This window comes from Oryza brachyantha, chromosome 1 (genome assembly GCF_000231095.2).
Source record: "Oryza brachyantha chromosome 1, ObraRS2, whole genome shotgun sequence".
NCBI classification, from domain to species: Eukaryota; Viridiplantae; Streptophyta; class Magnoliopsida; order Poales; family Poaceae; genus Oryza; species Oryza brachyantha.
The window spans coordinates 2,143,354-2,162,157 of NC_023163.2; the positions used below are offsets into that span (position 1 = coordinate 2,143,354).

The 18,804-nt window shown below is 39.4% G+C and overlaps 3 protein-coding genes across 4 annotated transcripts; 1 reads left to right on the forward strand and 2 right to left on the reverse strand.

The window, feature by feature from the left end:
- Positions 1–64: 64 nt before the first annotated feature.
- LOC102720085 (serine/arginine-rich splicing factor RS2Z32-like) lies at positions 65–3,349 on the reverse strand. 2 transcript variants are annotated; one of them, XM_006643706.3, is made up of 7 exons: positions 3,235–3,349; positions 2,824–2,954; positions 1,929–1,968; positions 1,709–1,804; positions 1,364–1,560; positions 1,189–1,281; positions 65–722 (listed from the first exon to the last, which is right to left on the reverse strand). In XM_006643706.3, exons 2-7 carry the CDS (start codon positions 2,946–2,948, stop codon positions 296–298), a joined length of 978 nt encoding a protein of 325 aa, XP_006643769.1. In that variant the 5' UTR covers positions 2,949–2,954; positions 3,235–3,349; the 3' UTR covers positions 65–295. The 2 variants fall into 2 exon arrangements, with proteins under 2 accessions (XP_006643769.1, XP_015698478.1); XM_015842992.2 differs by lacking the exon at positions 3,235–3,349 and having other exon boundaries at positions 1,929–2,190; positions 2,824–2,909.
- Positions 3,350–6,306: 2,957 nt separating this feature from the next.
- Positions 6,307–7,544, forward strand: LOC102720565 (holotricin-3-like). The gene is made up of 3 exons (XM_015843001.2): positions 6,307–6,378; positions 6,452–6,777; positions 7,059–7,544. The coding sequence occupies exons 2-3, from the start codon at positions 6,471–6,473 to the stop codon at positions 7,145–7,147; spliced, it is 396 nt and encodes a 131-aa protein (XP_015698487.1). The 5' UTR covers positions 6,307–6,378; positions 6,452–6,470; the 3' UTR covers positions 7,148–7,544.
- An 8,920-nt stretch (positions 7,545–16,464) lies between these two features.
- On the reverse strand, positions 16,465–18,718 carry LOC102721126. The gene is made up of 3 exons (XM_015838863.2): positions 18,287–18,718; positions 17,455–17,628; positions 16,465–16,972 (listed from the first exon to the last, which is right to left on the reverse strand). The coding sequence occupies exons 1-3, from the start codon at positions 18,530–18,532 to the stop codon at positions 16,616–16,618; spliced, it is 777 nt and encodes a 258-aa protein (XP_015694349.2). The 5' UTR covers positions 18,533–18,718; the 3' UTR covers positions 16,465–16,615.
- Between the last annotated feature and the right edge of the window lie 86 nt (positions 18,719–18,804).

Genomic DNA, 18,804 nt, shown 5'->3' on the forward strand with positions numbered 1-18,804 from the left:
GACAGAACCCGGCTGCAAGAACTAAATAAAACATCTAAAAATATTAGCAAGTGCAAGCAAAATAGACTGTCCCAGAAATCGCGTTAGCACGCAAATTCCATTTTATGCCCTTAAAAGTACAACCAATAGATGGCATGGTCTATCAACTAATGAAAGGGACGATATAAAAAGGTGTCAATAACAGAAAGGATACAAATCCACTCAAATCTCAAATTCATTGAGACGACTAAATCTTTGGCAGGTTTAAATTGATTCATAAACATAAGACTCCGATCAACTCTCCTAACATTCTCATTCAAGGTGATGCACTTCCTCTAGGTGAAGCCTTATGGTTGCCATTGCCTTCATAATCCCTGGGGCTTGGGCTCCGGCCATTGGCAGCTGGACTGATCTCCCGGCGCTCATTATCAACTGGGCTACGGCTGTCAGCTCTCATTGGGCTCCTGCTGTACTCCCTTGGTGCAGGACTCCTGCTGGCGTTAGGGGTAGGACTGCGGTTCCTCCCCTTGGGTGGTGAAGCACTTCTCCTAGGGCTGCGGCTATCACGAGGGCTTCCCCTAGGGCTCTGGTTGTCACGAGGGCTCCCTCTAGGGCTGCGACTGTCATGAGGGCTTCCCCTAGGGCTGCGGCTGTCGCGGGGGCTTCCCCTAGGGCTGCGGTTGTCACGAGGGCTCTTTGATCTCCTTTCATCACGGCCACCCCTCCTTGGAGACTGGGAGCGACTGTCAAAACAAAAGGATAAGCTATCAGTGTTTGATACAAATTAAGCAGCACATGAGGGTTAGGGGGGGTAGGGGGATGAAGCAATCGATGAACTTTGTTTTAAAAGAGAGACCTGGAGACTTTTTGGTTAGCATAAACTAGACTAGTTTTTTTGCAAGGAAATCAATTAACCAAGTCCTGGCCAAATCAACAGGAATACAGTCACACAGACATTCAGAACATGGCAGGTAGACAGAATTATAATTGATTAGGGAAGGCAGATCAGACAAGCACAATGGGAAGATGATGACATGCAACAGAAAAATGAATTAGCTGTGGCATCTTGAAAAGTTTAAAGTCAAACAAATCCAATAATAGAATGGCCTCTGCATTATATGTTCAGATTCACATGATTGTCAAAATTAATAAGAGATGATTAGCAAGAAATTCCCATGTTGAAACCAAGCAAATGACGTCTCTCCATACCTGTAGCTCCTGCTAGGGCTCCTGCTGTAGCTCCTATCACGGCTCCTTCCACGACGAGGGCTTGGGGATCTTGAGTAGCTTCTTCCACGCCCACTATCATCAAGATAACATATGCTCAAAACATTATAGTAAAAAAAGGTCTGCTTATAAGAAAAGGAAATCTTGCACAAAATACCTGAGATTTTTTGGGCTGTTTCGGCAGTCCCTTTCTATATGGCCCCTGTCTCCACAGCGATAGCATCTATTTTTCCAGTCTCCGGCTTTGCAGTCACGGGCCCAGTGCCCATCAATCCCACAGTTAAAGCAGCGGCCAGAACCAGGTGGTGGTCCTCTGCCCATATATTCACGTGATCCTCCAGGTCCACGTGGAACCTAAAATTGCCATAAATAGTGTAGTAAGATCGGGCAAATGAATTATGCAGGCCCATGAAAGCATATCAACAAAATAGAGACATAAAATACATACAATATTCTGCGTCCATTGCACTAAAGAGCAATAATAGAAATAAAATATAATTACCCCTTTAGCAAACTCAACAATCATGCGGCTTCCATCAAACTCCCGACCATCAAGGTTGTACCTTGCATCATCAGCATCCCGAGGATCACTAAACTCCTGTAATACCATCCAGTAAAAAGAGGTGGTTTCATGTGTAAACAATGTAAATGAAGCGTATAACTGATTAGATAACACATTAGCTAAATATTATGGGAAACATAAGACAAGGTTTTTTACTTACAACAAAAGCGAACTCATGCTTCATATCCACATATCGCACTCTGCGGAAATTGCATCGACAAAGAGTAACGCCATCAAGATGCAAGTAGAGAAATGTATCACCAGTCAGAAGGAACTAAACACCAGTCATGATTGTGATTTCCATTAAAACATCAAGATAATTTATCAAAAGAATCGCCAAAGTCTGCTAGAAAGAACAGCCACCAATTCCACGAAGGGCACCCTCCCACCATGGACACCGAGGTTGGGAAAGCCCCCAAAACCTTCAACAAGATCATCCAAGTTAAAACATGAAGGCCTCGTGGATATGTGATGGTAAGAAAAACATCAGGGAAAGAATACTCTGAACAGAACAGCATGCTTCTGGCCTAGACCTCTTGCATTGGAAGGCATAGCATCAAGAAACCATGGGGGCAGCTGGGCACAAAAAAAGAATGACGAATTTCCTCTAAATTTCTCTTTCAAGGTCTTAGCCGCGAGAAGAAAATCTCATAGCTATTTGAGGACCTTGTCACTTCGAACCTAAAAGGCCTTTCATCGGTTATATAGGTAATAACTTTGTATTAACTTATCACATGTCCAAATTGATCCAAAATCAACATCAGATGCACATGGCACGTTTATGCTATAACATCAGGAAACTTTGTTTTATCTTACTTGTAGAACACTTTCTCTACTTAAAAGGGTAATGCTGTGAGAACCGACTCCTTTGTTATGTAACAGCAGGAGGTAATGCTTCACATGGTATCAACAAATGAGGTTACAGCGACATCCTTTTGACCAACCAATATACCAAACAAGTTACGCATGTTGGTAGTAGCTTTGACCCAAACGAACAATTCAGCAATACTGGCTTAAAACACTCACAACTTAGACCCAATATGCAATAAGCTTACCTCCCATATCTCCCAAAAAGGTCTTCAAGGTCCCGGGTCCGGGTACGCGAGGAAAGACGACCCACATACAGCCTTGTGTTGCCGCCGCCGTAACGATCATCGTAGCGATCATCATACCGAGGCATCTTGAACTACACGGAACTCAATATTGTTAGAACATCAAAGTTAAAACCAGCAAAGCCATGAAAAAAAACAAACAGAAAAACATACTGAGCAAGAGGATCTAACGCGGTGCAAGGGGTTCATCTACCACCCCCCGCCCTCACCCCCAAAAAAATCTCTTTCGAAACAAACTGCTGCTGCTACTAATACTAGGGTAATAGGGTTAACACAAGGAGAAAAGCTTCCAGATCTACGAGAGAAGCTAGGACCTAGGGTTAAGGCAGATATAGAAGGCGCACGGGTGCTCACCGGCGAGGTCGCGGCGGAAGCAGCAGGACGCCGACGCCGCTGCTCGCGGGGGACGAGATCGCCGCTGCTCGTCACAGGCGGCGGCGGCGGGCAAGGAGACGGAGAGGGAGATCGACTAATAACTAGGGTAAGGGAAAGGAGCAAAGGAGACGGAGAGGCCAATTAATTACGTTAGCTGGGCTGTAGTGGGCTGGTGTGGGCTTTTGCAGCCCGCGAAATCTAATCACAGTCTGACAACGTAGTGAGGAATTTCCGTCCTATACATTGATTTGGAGGTCCATTAGTATTTCTCTCTCTTGTTTTTTTAAATGAAGCTTATTGGCCATTCTCAATGTAAATTTTATGGGCACGATTACCTAGAGTGACATGTTATCTAGAAAGTTTGAAACTAGGATAAAATACTCCTCTTTTAATACATAGTTTCATCTATTGTTATTTACTAGGTTACATGCAAGACACAAGTTATCTAGGTAACAATGCAAGACACGAGTTGTCTAGCTAACAGTGCATAGAAGGTTTTATCCTCATGAAACTCATTTCATCTCTCTCCTCATCAGTACTTTGTCACATCATCAAAAATATCTACATGTCACCTTATTTATTGTCCATGAAATTTTCATTGAGACTGGCCTTAGTAATAACTACCGTGTTTGTCTGAACATGGCTTGCTGCTTGTGTGATATGTCGGCATATTTCTGGCATGTAACTTTTGTATTTAAACTTTCACCGTTGACTGCCTTTTATGCTCATTTTCTGGTTTGACAAATCAATAAAAATGAGAAAAATAGATAGAAAAGATAGGATAGGAGGTAGGTTTTATAGGAGGACAAAAAAAAACCCTTTTGGATGGATTATTTGGTGAGAATTATTGCCAAGGGTAAAAAGTGAAATTTTCCCTGGATGGTAAGCCCTCCTGTTAGTCTATGTCTTGATTAGTTGGCCTAGTAGAGAGTGTGCAACTTGGGGGAGTGACTCTATGGCTTTTGGAGTTGAGAAAATATTGAAGACCAATTTTTTTTTTTTTGCTTGGAGAGCTTTGCTCAGCTTTTGAAGGCTCTATTAAAATCAAAAATCGGAAAAATTCTTAGTGAATTCGATTAAGAAAGGAAGCACATCGATGTATGAAATACCGATTAAAAAAAGAAATTAAGAAAACCATGATAGAGTAGTTTTTATCCTTTCTTATAATACCTCTTGTAATTAGACAATATTAGTTATTTTTCTTTTCTTGTCAGGAAAGTTTTATCTTATGTCCGATATAAACTTATATGAATCTGAGGATATAAATAGATACATCGATGAACCTTTGTAACTCATCTTGATATATCAATATAATATCAGTACATCGCCACCCTTAGAATTAGTTTTCGAAGGGGCATATACTTGATTGAGCTGCATCAATTAGGTCCGCTTATTTATGTATGTTGTTTCGGTATCTTCAAAGTAAATAATCTTAAATTTATTATTCCCTCCATTCCACGTTATAAAACTTTATGGCATTGATATATTTGCTAATAAATCTATGCACATATAGAAAGCATATACATTGATACATCGATTACTCTGGGCAAACTCAGAAGAGTCTTATAATATGAAACTGGAGAGTAATATTTAACATTCTAAAAATTGACTTTAATCATGTCTAAAATGACAAGACTTATTAAATTAGAGGAGTATCTGAAGATAGTTTCTTAATAACATTAAAATGTTCCATATCCAAAATTCGAAGTGAATTGTATCTATACTAATATAAAAAGAAGGAGTTATAATTTTTTATGGTCACACCAACAAATGTACACATAATTTACCCAATTCATGTTCCACCGTTAGATGCACGTATCCAATGGCTCAGGATGATCTAAAATAACTCTCTTTTGCAATCCTACATAGGACACACCCTCTGACTGCTTCACCAAAATCGCCTCTGACTCCTCCCATGACTCCTCCACCAAAATCGCTCTCGACTCCTCCACCAAAATTGCGACGCTCTCCCGGATGCCAGCAAGCCGCCCAGCGCAAGCCGCCATCGTAGTCCGGCCCAAGCTGCCACCGTGCCCGCTCCCTCGGCCGGCCCGGTACCGCCGTCTGCCCCCAACCTCCGACCGGCTGGCGCCCACCTCCGGCGTCCTAACGCAGGCCGCCGCCGCCGCCGCTTCCCGCCGTCGCTTGCCCCACTCCGTCCGGCCGGCGCCCCAGCGCAGGCCGTCGCCACTGCGCCCGCTCTCCTGACCGGCGCCAACACCAAAATTTTTTTTGGCTGGATCTCTTCCGCTTCCACTTTACTATTTGATTTCGTCTTAAACAATTAGCAACAAGTTCTTATTTGGCTATGGATTCTCTTTATTTTCTTACCAAGAAGGTGTTTAGGTGAATGCTAAATCGTTAGTCTAACACTCCAACTTCCGTTGCAGTTTGTTTTACTCATGAAGTTAATTTTTTTTCTAGAAATATCATAGAGCTTAGGATTATATTTTTCTACTGCCATTATTAGTGTGGTATATAAAATATAAAAAATTATGCCCTCTTATAACGTTGCAAATTAAAGTGTGTGTTTTCAATTTAATCCGTAATGGTCTCATCGTGTCTTGCACGTGCAAGATGACTAGTATAGGGTTAATTGTTAAGAAACGGAAGGAGATGGGTATATATTTTAACGAAGGTATATATTCTCGTCGCTATTTTTTTACTTTCCGAATAGAAAGGTGAAACACGCCGATCGATGGTAAAATTCATCACGTAGGCATTCACGATGGAGACGTGCCAGATAAAAAAAAATGCGGTGCGAGCGTGCATCTCTCACTTTTTCTTAACCTCTTGCACACAAGAGAATTAGAATCCAATGTCGTCCCGTGCATGCATCGATCGATCGATTCGACGGCCGGGAGGGTCCTCGAAGAATATTGCACATGTCGGCAGCGCAGCGCAGGTGTACGCGCGTGCAGATTCTGCCGACGTGGCCTCGCCGGAGACGGTTGATGCGAGACACGTCGAAGGCCGCCGGAGCCGCGAAAGACGCGGCCGCGCGCGGTATAAATTGCGACGTAGCCCCGCACCGCAGTACAAACACAAGCACCGGTCGCATCGATACTTCATCTCGTCGAGACCAATATATACAAACCGATATCGATCGTGATCTAAGTAGTGGTAAGTGTTGGATCGTAATTACCTTGTTTAATTAATTAATTGATCCCCATGGATTCGCATGCTTGATGGACAGATTAATTAGGCCGGGAGCCATGGGAGGCGGGCACAACATGCAGGGCGGCCACAACGGCGGCGTGAAGGGGCTGGTCTCCAAGCTCGTCGGCGGCGGCGGCCATGGCAGTGGAGGCGGCCACGGTTACGAGAAAGGTTACGGTGGGCACGGTTATCAGCAAGGTTACGGCGGCCACGGCTACGAGCAAGGGTACGGCGGCCACGGTTACGCGCAAGGGTACGGCGGCGCCGCCCACGGCGCGTACCCTCCGCCCCACGGCGCCTACCCCGGGCAGGGCTACGCCCCGGGCGCCTACCCCTCGTCCCACGGCGCGCCGCACGGTGGAGGTACTGAATTTTCGCTGCTCGTATTTTTGTTGCTGCTTAAATTTATAAGCTACAATTTAAATTTTTAATTTTGAGATTTTTATCTGTTTATTTTTTAAAAAATTAATTTTTAAATCATTATAAACACATATATTACACATATATTGTTTTATTTATAAATTATTTTCAGTTTACACCTATTTCGTTTGGTTTTTCATTAACTACGTGAAAAGATAACCCCTTAATTCGCGCTTGATTCCTGCGTTTATTCACACGGGGAATTAACGGCGGCGTGCATGCAGGGCACATGGGGTCGTACCAAACCGGCCATGGCGGCGGCGGCGGCGGGGGCCACTACGGCGGAAAGCACCAGGGCGGCAAGTGGAAGTGAAGCGGCCGGTGCAGTGGCCGCTCGCTCTCTACGTACGTACGTACGCACCAGCTTCTGTACTGCAAGAAATAAATAAAGTGCAGGCAGACAGACGGACAGATCTGTGTGTAGTACAGTACGTACGTGAGCTTGTAGCTGATGGCTTGTTAAAACAGGTGGTGAGTCGTGACGTATACTTTGAGTGTGTACTTATCTAGTGTACTTAACTGGCTTGTGTGTACCAAAATACTCTCGTGCTGTATGCCTGTATAAGTCAGTGAGAGCAATATACAGTCAGTAACTTGAGAATTATGTGCCAACGCGGGAGATGAAAGAAGAGGAGAACAGACGAATGTGCTGCTTTTAAGCAATAAAGATGTATAAGATTTATGAATTGGAAGTTTTTTCAGTTCATTATGGCCGATAGACCTACCGAATTTCCCTAAAAGTTGGTGGTCAATCAAATTATTTTGGAGCAAAGCAAAAGACGCAGAGTCTAACCTGATCTTTACACGTAAGCAACCCTAACACTAACATGCTTAAGGGTGCGTACAAAGTTGCTTATGAGCTGACTCTCTCATTCGCCACGTAAGTAAATTTGGTGATGTGGAGAAAAGAGAGAAAAAGAGAGAGAAGAGTTGTTGTCATACATGACAACGGTTTAGAATCGACTCTTAGCATTTATTAAATGAAACTTTCTTATATGAGGATGTATAAAAGGAACCTAGCGTAATAAAAAATATTTTATTACATTAATGAAGAAACAATACCTAACTCTATACTTCGTACATATCATTATAAAATAAACTTTTATCCCTGACGTGGAATAAACTTTTGTTGCTGACGTGACTTAAGATAGAGCCCACAGTGGACTCTACCATTGAATATACCCTAATCCTATGCATATCCTTAACTGGAGTGGAGAGACTCCGTGCACGTCTCTCAACTGCAAAACCAGTTATTTATCTATACCTCCTCGCTATGTTTCATAATGTAATATGTTTGATTATTTTTAGGTTACAACATTTGATTATTCGTCTTATTCAAAAATTTAGTACAAATATAAAAAATATAAGTCGTGACTAAAGTTCTTTTTAATAATAATAAAGTAAGTCATAAACAAAATAAATAATATTTCTATAATTTTTTAATAAGACAAATAGTTAAACATTGCAAGCATGAGACAGGGAGCACTATCAAAGCCAATAAGGCTTCGAGCGGCCGTCGACCGCGCTGTGACCCAGTCTGTCAAGTCCGGTTGTGCTATACCAAAATACAAAAGCTCCTCCTAGCCCAATGGATAAGGGTGACGCTCCACAAGCATGAAGTCCCGACTTCGATTCGAATTGAATCTTCGGACGTTGCTCAAAGTCACGGACAGAGCCATCGTTGTCATGGAGCTTTGGTAAGTATTCAAGGGTTCATCACATTTTCTTTTCTTCTGAAGCTTCTTCTGATGTTCAGTGAATTTTTAATTGGGTAAAGAAATGAGAAATATTCCCCTTGGATGGAAATACGAGATTTTGTTTCTTCCCATGGTTCTTGATTTTTTTTAATCATGAGTTGGTTGTTTCCTCCATTGTCTGAACTGAAAAGGACTAACTTTTACCGAAAAATTGAAGTTTGTGGATTGAATTGTGGCAAGCGCGGCCTCCCACTGGAACCATGTCAGCCTCATTGCTTCCAAGGTTCTTGCCCTCCTTACTTCCGTTTCTGTGTTTTTCTCTACATACAATGTTTAGATTTAATTTTATTATTGTATCGAACCTCCCCACATGGTAGCAATCCAAATAAAGATATTACATTAGATTAAAAAAAAAATAAAGGGACAAGGGCTTAGAAAAATTGGTTGAAAATGACATAACGAGGTGTACGCTTCTGAAATCAATTGCGCATTAACCATGATTTACTAGACACATAATTTATTTTCAAAAATTATTTAAATTTGAATAATTAAAATTAGCTTGACCTGGTGCAACGCACGGGCATTTTTCTAGTAGAGTATATGGTTAACGCTTAGATCAATTTGTGTCATTTAGTGGTTTAGGGCCTATTCATTTTAAAGGAAAAAACAAAAGATCCAATTCCTAATGATTGTATTACTTGGAAAGCCATTTGGTTCATATTAATGAAGTATAGGGAAATCAAAGAAAAAATTTCTTTTCTACAAGTTGTAGCGAGAAAATATAGGGAAATTTTCATTCACTCAAACTTCTTGAAAAAATTCCAATGGATTGATATTGCCAGAACGTTCATATTCCTCCTACGGTTTTAGATGATGGGGTACCTACATACTCCCTCCTTCTCTAAATGTTTGACGCCGTTAACTTTTTAATACACGTTTGACTATTCATCTTATTAAAAAAATTTACATAATTATTAATTATTTTTATATCATTTCATTTATTGTTAAATATACTTTTATGCATATATATAGCTTTACATATTTGACAAAAAAATTAAATAAGACAAATAGTCAAACATTTATAAAAAGTCAACGGCATCAAACATTCAGTGACGGAGGTAATACTATTTTAACATGATTTTTTATGTATGACATAACACTTACGTGGAATTATATAGTTTCCTTTTCAAGAAAAAAAAAGTGAGACACGTACCTAAGTCACTTAGAAAAAAATAATGAGGTACCTATGTCACCTATCCCCTAACTCCTATATTTATCTCCTCCATTCCTCTTCGTCGAGGGCTAGCCGAGTGGAGAGTCGCAATGACCTGTCTTGCAGGCAGATTAGATGATGGTGAGGACATCAACGCTATTGATACATCCACGCCTATATCCACACAAGTACAACTACATGGTCTTATTACTCACACTCGTGCACGCCAACTCAATTATCATGTGAGTTCATTCTTAAGTTCATATTCATATTATTTATACAATGGAGATGTGTCCACTCTTGTTTTGCTTATGAATGATGGAAAGGATCCAAAGGGAAGTGGATTCGCGAGGGCTGGATTCAGACTGTACGTCAGTACAACTTGTGACGATTGCCACGAATTCATTTCGACTCTATTTTGGATGTGCAATTACTTTATGGAAAGATTATCAAGTCTCTTTCATATGGATCCGGACTTTTCTAAAATTTTAGTGTGAAATTTGGTCAGTACCTACTCAAAGAATATAAAATTGCTCTACAGTAAATGATCATCACAAACTGAAAGATTCAACAACAGGTTCAAGACACAACATGGATCACATTCCATTATTCACTAGTGACTAGTAAACGCGTCAGAACTCAGAAGCAAAATTGACAGGGAAAATGTTTTTACAGAGCATACATGGAATATACAGTACTCCACTACTAATGTATACCAAACTAATCTAGAGATGTAGAAGAAAAGATAGATACGTCTAATACGGCCGCCGTTTTTCAATTCGATTGAGAGTTTCGAGCTAACCGGTCGGTCGATCGATCGCTAACATGCGGGCTTGTTGGGGGCGTACGGCGTATCCCCGCCGCTAGCTTAGTGACCATAACGCAGAAGCAGAATCATCCATATCTTCTCAAACTCGAGAAGAACGGAATGGCGAGCAAGACACACACCCAAATTTGTAGTTAGGAAAGGAGATACATTATTTGTAGGATAGGTTATTACTAAATCTCCACCCAAATTTGACAAAAAAAATGATGGTACAGTAGTCTCTAGACTTCTACATGAGATGTGATCATGTGACTGACCTTCTTACTATTAGACCATTTTTATCGTCCTTAAATAGGTACCGAGAGGTACCAAAATTTTTACAGTCCTTGAGTAGGTACCAAATTTTACACTAAAATTTTGGTACCTCTCGATACCTTCTCAACGATCGCTCTACTTTAACGGAATTCTTCTTATGACAAATGGTCAATTGAAACTTTAAGCAACTTGTTAATACTGCTAAATTAGTAGTGCTATACTGATTTGGTGGTTCGAAATAATCTTGCGGCGCCACACCGGTGTTGCTCCAGAATATTCTTGTCAAAAATTTTTATATTTTTTAATGACTATTTATATAAGCATGCAAGCACACATGTACTAAAACTATTTCCCTCCGGGCCAGGAAGAAGTGCCTGTGCTACGCGAGGACCACCGGCATCCCCTGGCGTATGTTGCGCAGTATGGTAGCGCGCGCATGGAGCTTGCTGTGGGCAAGGTCCATCAACCTGATGGCTTCCTTCCAACCATCCCGTTGCGCTGCCAACCTTCATGAACGCTTCCTTCACTGTGCGCGCCAGATCATCCCACTTCTCCATTGCCGTCGATCGAGCTCTCCCTCTCCCCCTCTCTCAGTTTTGGTTGGGGATGAAGCGTCTGTTCCCAGCGTGTGGCGGTTTGGATGGAGACGAAGACGAGCATGTAATTTATAGGCGCGAGCACCGCGCGGAGAGGTGAAAATCTGGTTCATTGATAACTCGGGCGCCCGCGGTTTAAAAGTTTTTAACCGTGAGTATTTACCTTCTTCACTCCGGCCCTGAGGTGAAAAATCCGTTACGGCCGTGGGCTTCACGTGTCTTCGCGCAGCGAAGCCGAAGCGAAGCCTTCCAGAAACAAACATTCGAACACCCACCAAGCGAGCGAGAGAGATGGCGGAGGAGGCCTGGAGGGCGCGGTTGCGGGAGCGGGTGGTGGAGGCGGAGGGCCTCTTCGATACCGTGCTCCACGTCCTCACCGAGCGGGAGCACCTGGCGGCGCCGATTCTCGCGGGCGACGCGGCGGCCAAGGACGCCAGGTTGAAGGACGTGCTGCGGGTTCTCGTGGACGCGTCCAGCGATGGGGGCCGAGCTCCTCGCTGTCCGTGGAGCCAGCTTCAACCCTCTGTTTCCCTACCACGAGATCGACCAGCTCGGAGAGGATGAATACCTTGCGGAGATGGACGCTGGGGCCAAGCTCCATGGCGCCGTGGAGGCAGCCCAGGAAGCGTGCACCTGTTTTGACAGCATCTGCGGGCACCTGCATGCGATGATCCTCCTGCTGGACTATCCGGGTCTCCTGGACGTGATCGAGGAGGAGCGCGTCGCCGCAGCTGCTGACCTCTCGGCCGCGATAGAGAGGGTTAGGTTGGGGCGCAGCATGGCCGCCGGCGCCCGGCAGGATGTGTCCGCCGGCGGCACCGATTGATTCCGTCGAATGCTCGCGTTCGCCATTTGACTTGTTCCTACTTTGCTACCTGTTCGTGTCGTCTGATGATGAATTCTGAATCATTAGTTGAGCATTAACTTGTTCCTCACCTGGATTATAATGCAGTAGTTTTTCCTTGGATATATGCAAGCATTGTTAATCCGATGATGCGAGATTTTCTACGTACCTGGATTGCTAGCTTCTTGTTAATTGTTCAATTGTAAAGATGCACCTACAAATTTGCAAGACAGCAGATTGGGAGAATGGGAGCTTAATTTTTCTGTCATGTTTGGGGTTTCAGATTTACGAACAGGTTTAGCTATGGGAGGTTAATATGAGCGATATTCATCTATTCACAAACTAGAGCACTAGGACTGGAAGCAGTTTTTAAGTATACGGGTGTATGTACATCCGTTGCTTATATGTCATCTAAATAGTATTAAATGTAAGATGTTTGATTTTTTTTAACGTTTGACCATTCGTCTTATTTAAAAATTTAGTATAAATATAAAAATGATAAATCGTCTTAAAGTTCTTTTGATAATAAAGTAAGTCAAAAGCAAAATAAATAATATTTTCATAATCTATTATATATATAAAGTAATAGAAAAACAAACCACCACGTTAATTCTCACGGGCTAGAAATTCCGAGATTAATCGAAAGAAAATAGGAGAAAGGGAAAAAAAAGAAAATATCAGTTTTTTAGTCGGACAATGAACAGACCGTATACTATAAGAGAGAGAGAAAAAAAAGAAAATACCGGTATTTGAGTCGGACTTCCTCCTTCACGCGAGAATATCTTAATCGGATATGCTCAATTATTTGGTTCAGCGATGGATCAACGTACAAATATAACATAATATGGCGCTTACAATTGGTTTCCGAGTTGAACACAATCTACATATATATTATAATATATGTTCGTTCTAAATTGTAGAAATTATCACGTTAATCGAAGAAAAAATCTATAATGTTAGATCATGAAATATCTAGATCATATGGTCTAAATTTAAGGCTAGAAATTATCACGTTAATTGAAGAAAAAAAAAGAAAAATCTACACTGTTAGAACATGATATATCTCATAGATCATACGATTAGGCACGAGTATCACGTTCACTCTAGAGGGTACAAATTAACAACATACGGACACAATGACGTAATGATTCTGGCAGCCAGTTGTTTATAATGCATTACATATAATTATGTTTCTATATATGCATGTTCAAAAATCTCACGTTAATCAAAAACATAAAAAAATCTAATTAGAAATACAATTTTAGAGTCCATGTGTAATTAAAAAGAATCCGATTAGAAATACAATTTTAGAACTAAAAATAACGAAAATAATAAAAATAATAGATGTGTAAATACAGTTTAGAAAATCTAAATATTGAATTAAACCCATGTTAATCAAAAAAAGAATCCAATTAGAAATACAATTTCAAAATTAGAAATAACAAAAAATAATTAAAAAGAGTATACGTGTAAACACAGTTTAGAAAAAAAACAAATTTCAGAGTCCATCCATAAATACAATTTGGAAACATCTGAATCTAAAATTACGGTAAAAATTCGATTAGAAAAACAGTTTCAGAACTAAAAATAAAGAAAATAATATAAAAGAGTCCATGTGTAAATACAATTTATAAAAAAATCCAAAATTAAAATTAAAATTTTTAAATTAATTGATATTGAGGGAAGAGTCCATCTATAAATACAATTTAGAAAGATCTAAAGTTCCGGTAAAAAATAAGTAAATCAAGAGAAGTCAACATATAAATATAAATTTAGAAATATCTAAAATTTGAATTATAAATTAATTATTATGCAGAAAAGAGTGTATGTACAAGTATAATTTAGAATAGAGATAAATAAGGTTCGACGTAAAAATAAATTTAGATAAATTTTATTTTGAATGAATAATTAAAAGTTAATTATTATCAAGATAAAAACCTTATATACCGATGCTAGCCGCGCAATATGTGTGGGCCACCCTGCTAGTTTTTTGAATAAGACAAATGGTAAACATTGCATGAAAAAAGTCAAAACATCTTACATTATGAAACAGAGGGAGTATGAAAAAATTTGACAAGATAGTTTAATATGAGTTATATCATTCCACTAACATGCAAGTTTAAATTCAACTTCTACAAATTGTAGCAAAAATAACAAAAATAATTATGAATATGCGTATGCTTAGTTTTAGTTTTTTTTTTCTACAACTTGTAGAAGTTAAATTTAAAGTTGCATGTTTGTGGAGTGATATAACTCATATTAATCTATCTTGCCAAATTTTTTTATATTTTTAATGACTATTTAGATAACATACAAGCACACGGGTGTACATACATTCGTGTGCTAAAAACTGTTTCTCTCACTAGGACTAGAATCTGTTTGAGTTTGTGGCTGTGCTGCACAAAGGTGCAATGAATAACTGAAAATAGGAAACAGAGTATCATTGTGTATATCTGTTTGGTTAATTTCGGAAATAAAAATGAGCATTTGAATGCAGTCTCTTCAACTAAAGGCGTCAGTGTTGCACGAGTTTGTTTACACTGACATTGCTGTGTTTTGGTTCATCTCCATGCAGCTTTTCCTTTCCTTAATGAAATTTCTGTCTGCATTACGTATGACGTTGGTATTAGCAAGAGTTATGATCATTTCAAGTACTGGTGCATATTCAGAACTCCTTTGAGCTTTCCTTAAATACGAAGTGATCAAGTTATCTTTTACGTCCATGCTCGTTGTTCTTCTGTTCTTTGCTCGTGGATTTTCCTTAATCTCGTCCGCACGACTGGTCAACTGCGTGTTTGTGTATAATTTTTTTTTGGCACTTTCTGCTCAAGGTTACCAAGCACTCTGGATGCATGTCAATAACAGCCTCTGTTGCTTTCGGCGGCTATACGTAGATTCTGTGGATTCTTTTAGTGCAGTAGTTCTCTCTTGGATATAGGAATGCCTTTCTTAATCTGATGATGCGAGATTTTCTACGTGGATTGCTAGCCTGTTAAATTATCAAGATGCACTTGTTGATTAATTGTTTGTCAGAAAAATAGAAGTTTGCAAATGGGTTGACATGAGGTGGCTGGAGTTCACAGCGTGTGCGGAACACGAGAACATCTGGAGCCCTTCCTGTCGGACACAATAAGTATCAAATAGTTCAATTTTGGACTAGAACATGTGCCACAAAATCCTCAACAATATCAACGAATTTTTGCATGGTTTCGTCATGGAACGCACGCTATATATTGTGAACACCGAGTAGAAACAAAATTACACACGCTCATGCTGGAACTCTATCTTCACCGCTTCCTCTGATCTGGGGTGACCTAAAATTAGGAAAAGGAACGCTCAATACCGGCTTGATCCCTCTGTTTTGTAACTACTAGAAGCAAATAACTGTGTTTTTTTAAAAGTTATCTATGAACAAAAGCGTCCAGAAAATACATCATTCTTTTTATTTGATGTCATTGACTTCATTCATATTTATTTATAAAAATACATAATTATTAATTGTTTTATTTTGATTTATTAATCATCACAGGATTTATAATTTTGTATATTTGTAAAAAAATTTAAATAAAACGAATGTAGGTCCAAAATTCAACAACGCTAAGTAAAAATACCGGAGTGAGTATTTTGTATATATCAACCCAAAGAATCTAACCTAAAACATAATAATTTGTACATGCAGAAACTAATTAAGAAAAATAAATATCATTAGAGAATGGAAGTTTCTTCAGTTTAATGTTCGATCGGTGAACCGATACAAGATAATAGGCCACTGCAGACAAGTGATAAATAACCGTTGTGGTGGGACTATCCCACAAATTGACAAAAAAAAGTCACATACATACAACTTTTTCTCAGACTACTCGTTTAATAATTTATATCACTTTAGATAATGACGTCATCTTCAAAATATTTGTTTTGACTATCACTATATACATGTATAAAATAAATACTTACATTTATTAAAAGTATTTCCTAAGGCTTGTGTGTACATGTTGTCGCAGTGTATTTAAACTAAATATTTTTAAAAATATTAATGTTCAAAATTTTTAACATCTAAGTATATAATTATCTAAAACGATATGAATTATAAGACAATAATTACTGACATTAAATGGATAACAGTTGATTTCCTATATTCCTACATTAATGTCAACTGTCGAAGGTAACCACAACCACTGGACACCATTTGAAAACAGGGAAAATAGCAATTATTATATATTCTACTATAACTGTTGGATTAACTCACATAATAAACTAATAACAGCCACAATGAGTAGCCACGTGTTTCTGAGTGGAAAAAACAGTAGCGGGCATTGGAACACCTTCATTAGTTGTTGATTAATCCACGTGCTAGCTCTGCTCCGCTGTAATTGTCGTCCACTCGAGCACAGGATAATTTTGCGTATGAACATTATGGTAACAGAATACCCATTTTCCTTCCTTATCGAGTGCAATGCTACGTATAAATTCTTCACATTCTTTTCCAAGAATTTCTGGGCTTTCGGAACGCATAAACTCCGATACAAATACTACTGTCATCTTCTTCAAGGTCGGTGCACTTACATGCAACAATTTCATCAACCTAGCTTCGTACTCTCGCACACGGCAATAGCAAGTGAACCTTATCTCTTGAAGATGCTCTAGGGAGATGATAGGGTGATCCCACTGATTTTGATTGCCAACTCCTACAGATCTTTTGTGATTTGCCTGTGAATCATCATCATCATCATCATCATATATAAGATTGAGAAGAATTATTTATTATAAATGAAAATTTAAGATTCTTGAAAAAATATTTAGAGGAATCAAAGTTTTAGTGTAAAATTTTAGTGTCTCATAATAATACCTTAGGTAACAAAGTTTTTATACTAGAAAACACGACAACTCTATATGGTTTCACGAGGATGGTAAAAGAAAATCTTATCATAAGAGAACCAACGGTAAGTTGTTCCCTCCATATTTTAATAAATGACATCTTTAACTTTTTGACATACCTTTGACCATTTATCTTATTTAATTTTTTGTGTAAACATGTGAAAGTGTGAGTAATAATCAAAATATATTAAAAAATCCAATCATAATAAAATAAATGATAATCACAAATCTTTTTTTTAAATAAGATGGATAGTGAAAAAAGTCATATATTAAAATGCGGTGGGAGTAACTCACATGGAACTATAGCAACTTACCTTCTGATGATAACTTATGCCAAGCTGGAGATGTTTGAGAAATTTGCAGCGAGTAAGGTGACATAATATGCTAGCAATGTCGTACATCTCGTCCAACGCCAGAACTCGTATTGATAAAGATGTAACATGAGGAAGCTGTGGTACATCTTTCATCAAATCAACCTCTTCGTATTCCTGCACAAAGGATCAATGTTAGGTTTTTAAGCCTGAAGTTGAAGGCATCATGAATGATTATATCTAACAAAACATGCATGCACCTTCAATATATTAGAAAGGGAAAAAACATTTACGTTACATACTATATACGTACGAATGAGTAACACTAAAGCATATTTAAAAAAATAACTCGATGTATTAATTTTTTAAAATTTTAGTACCTTTAAAGGGCCTGGTGATATTTCATATTAAAAAAAGGTATCTCTAAAGATAGTAAAATTATATATATAGCACGGAAAAGAGTCGTAGTTAACTACGACACTTGCAATGCATCTGCAAAGCGCAAACTAATTAATACCATAAGAGCGCATGCATGGTATGTATATACAACAGGGGTAATTTTATCATATTTAAGAAAATATCTTTAGGTACACAAATTTAAAAACAAAATTTTTAATTTTAGTACGTCAAGTTATATGGTAATTGACTGTACCAAAATTTATAATAAAATTATGGTACTTCTCGGTATTTTTTAAAAAAATTTCTCATAGAACATGTATATTTGGGAATGGCAATTTGAACATTCTTGAAAAAAAAATTATCAAAATTTACACTAGAATAGAAATTGTCAGTACCTTTCTTAGGAATGTTAAATTTGCTCAAACAACATACGTACCTGGGAAATACACATGTCTATTTTGAGAAACTGAAGGAATCTGAAGCATTGTAGAAGTTGAATGCTAGCTTGATTTATACGGCGAACACATCCAGGTCCTATTAACCTCAGCGGAATCTCGAGGTTCCGCACGCGCGGCATATCCTCGGCGATGACTATGGGATTCACGTTGACGTGGGGGGTTGTGAACTCCTCCAGCCTCGGCGCCGAGATCGCCAGCTTCCGTAGATGCAGAGAGCATCTCATGTGGAGAACACGGAGCCTGGGGGTTTTGATCTCCAGCAACAAAGGCGTATTTCCTCGGCTGATTTCCTCCAGCGACAGCTCTACAAGGCCATCGGACACGATATGCAACTCTACCACCTGAGCGACTATTAGTCTATGCAGACGTAGCTTCTGCAAACGCGGGCAGCATGCTGGCGACCAGAGGCGTTGGAGGAGGTGGACGCTGTCGTCGTCGTCGAGCCGCACATTCTCGAGCGAAAGATCCGTAAGCGAATCGAACGTCACGTCGGCGG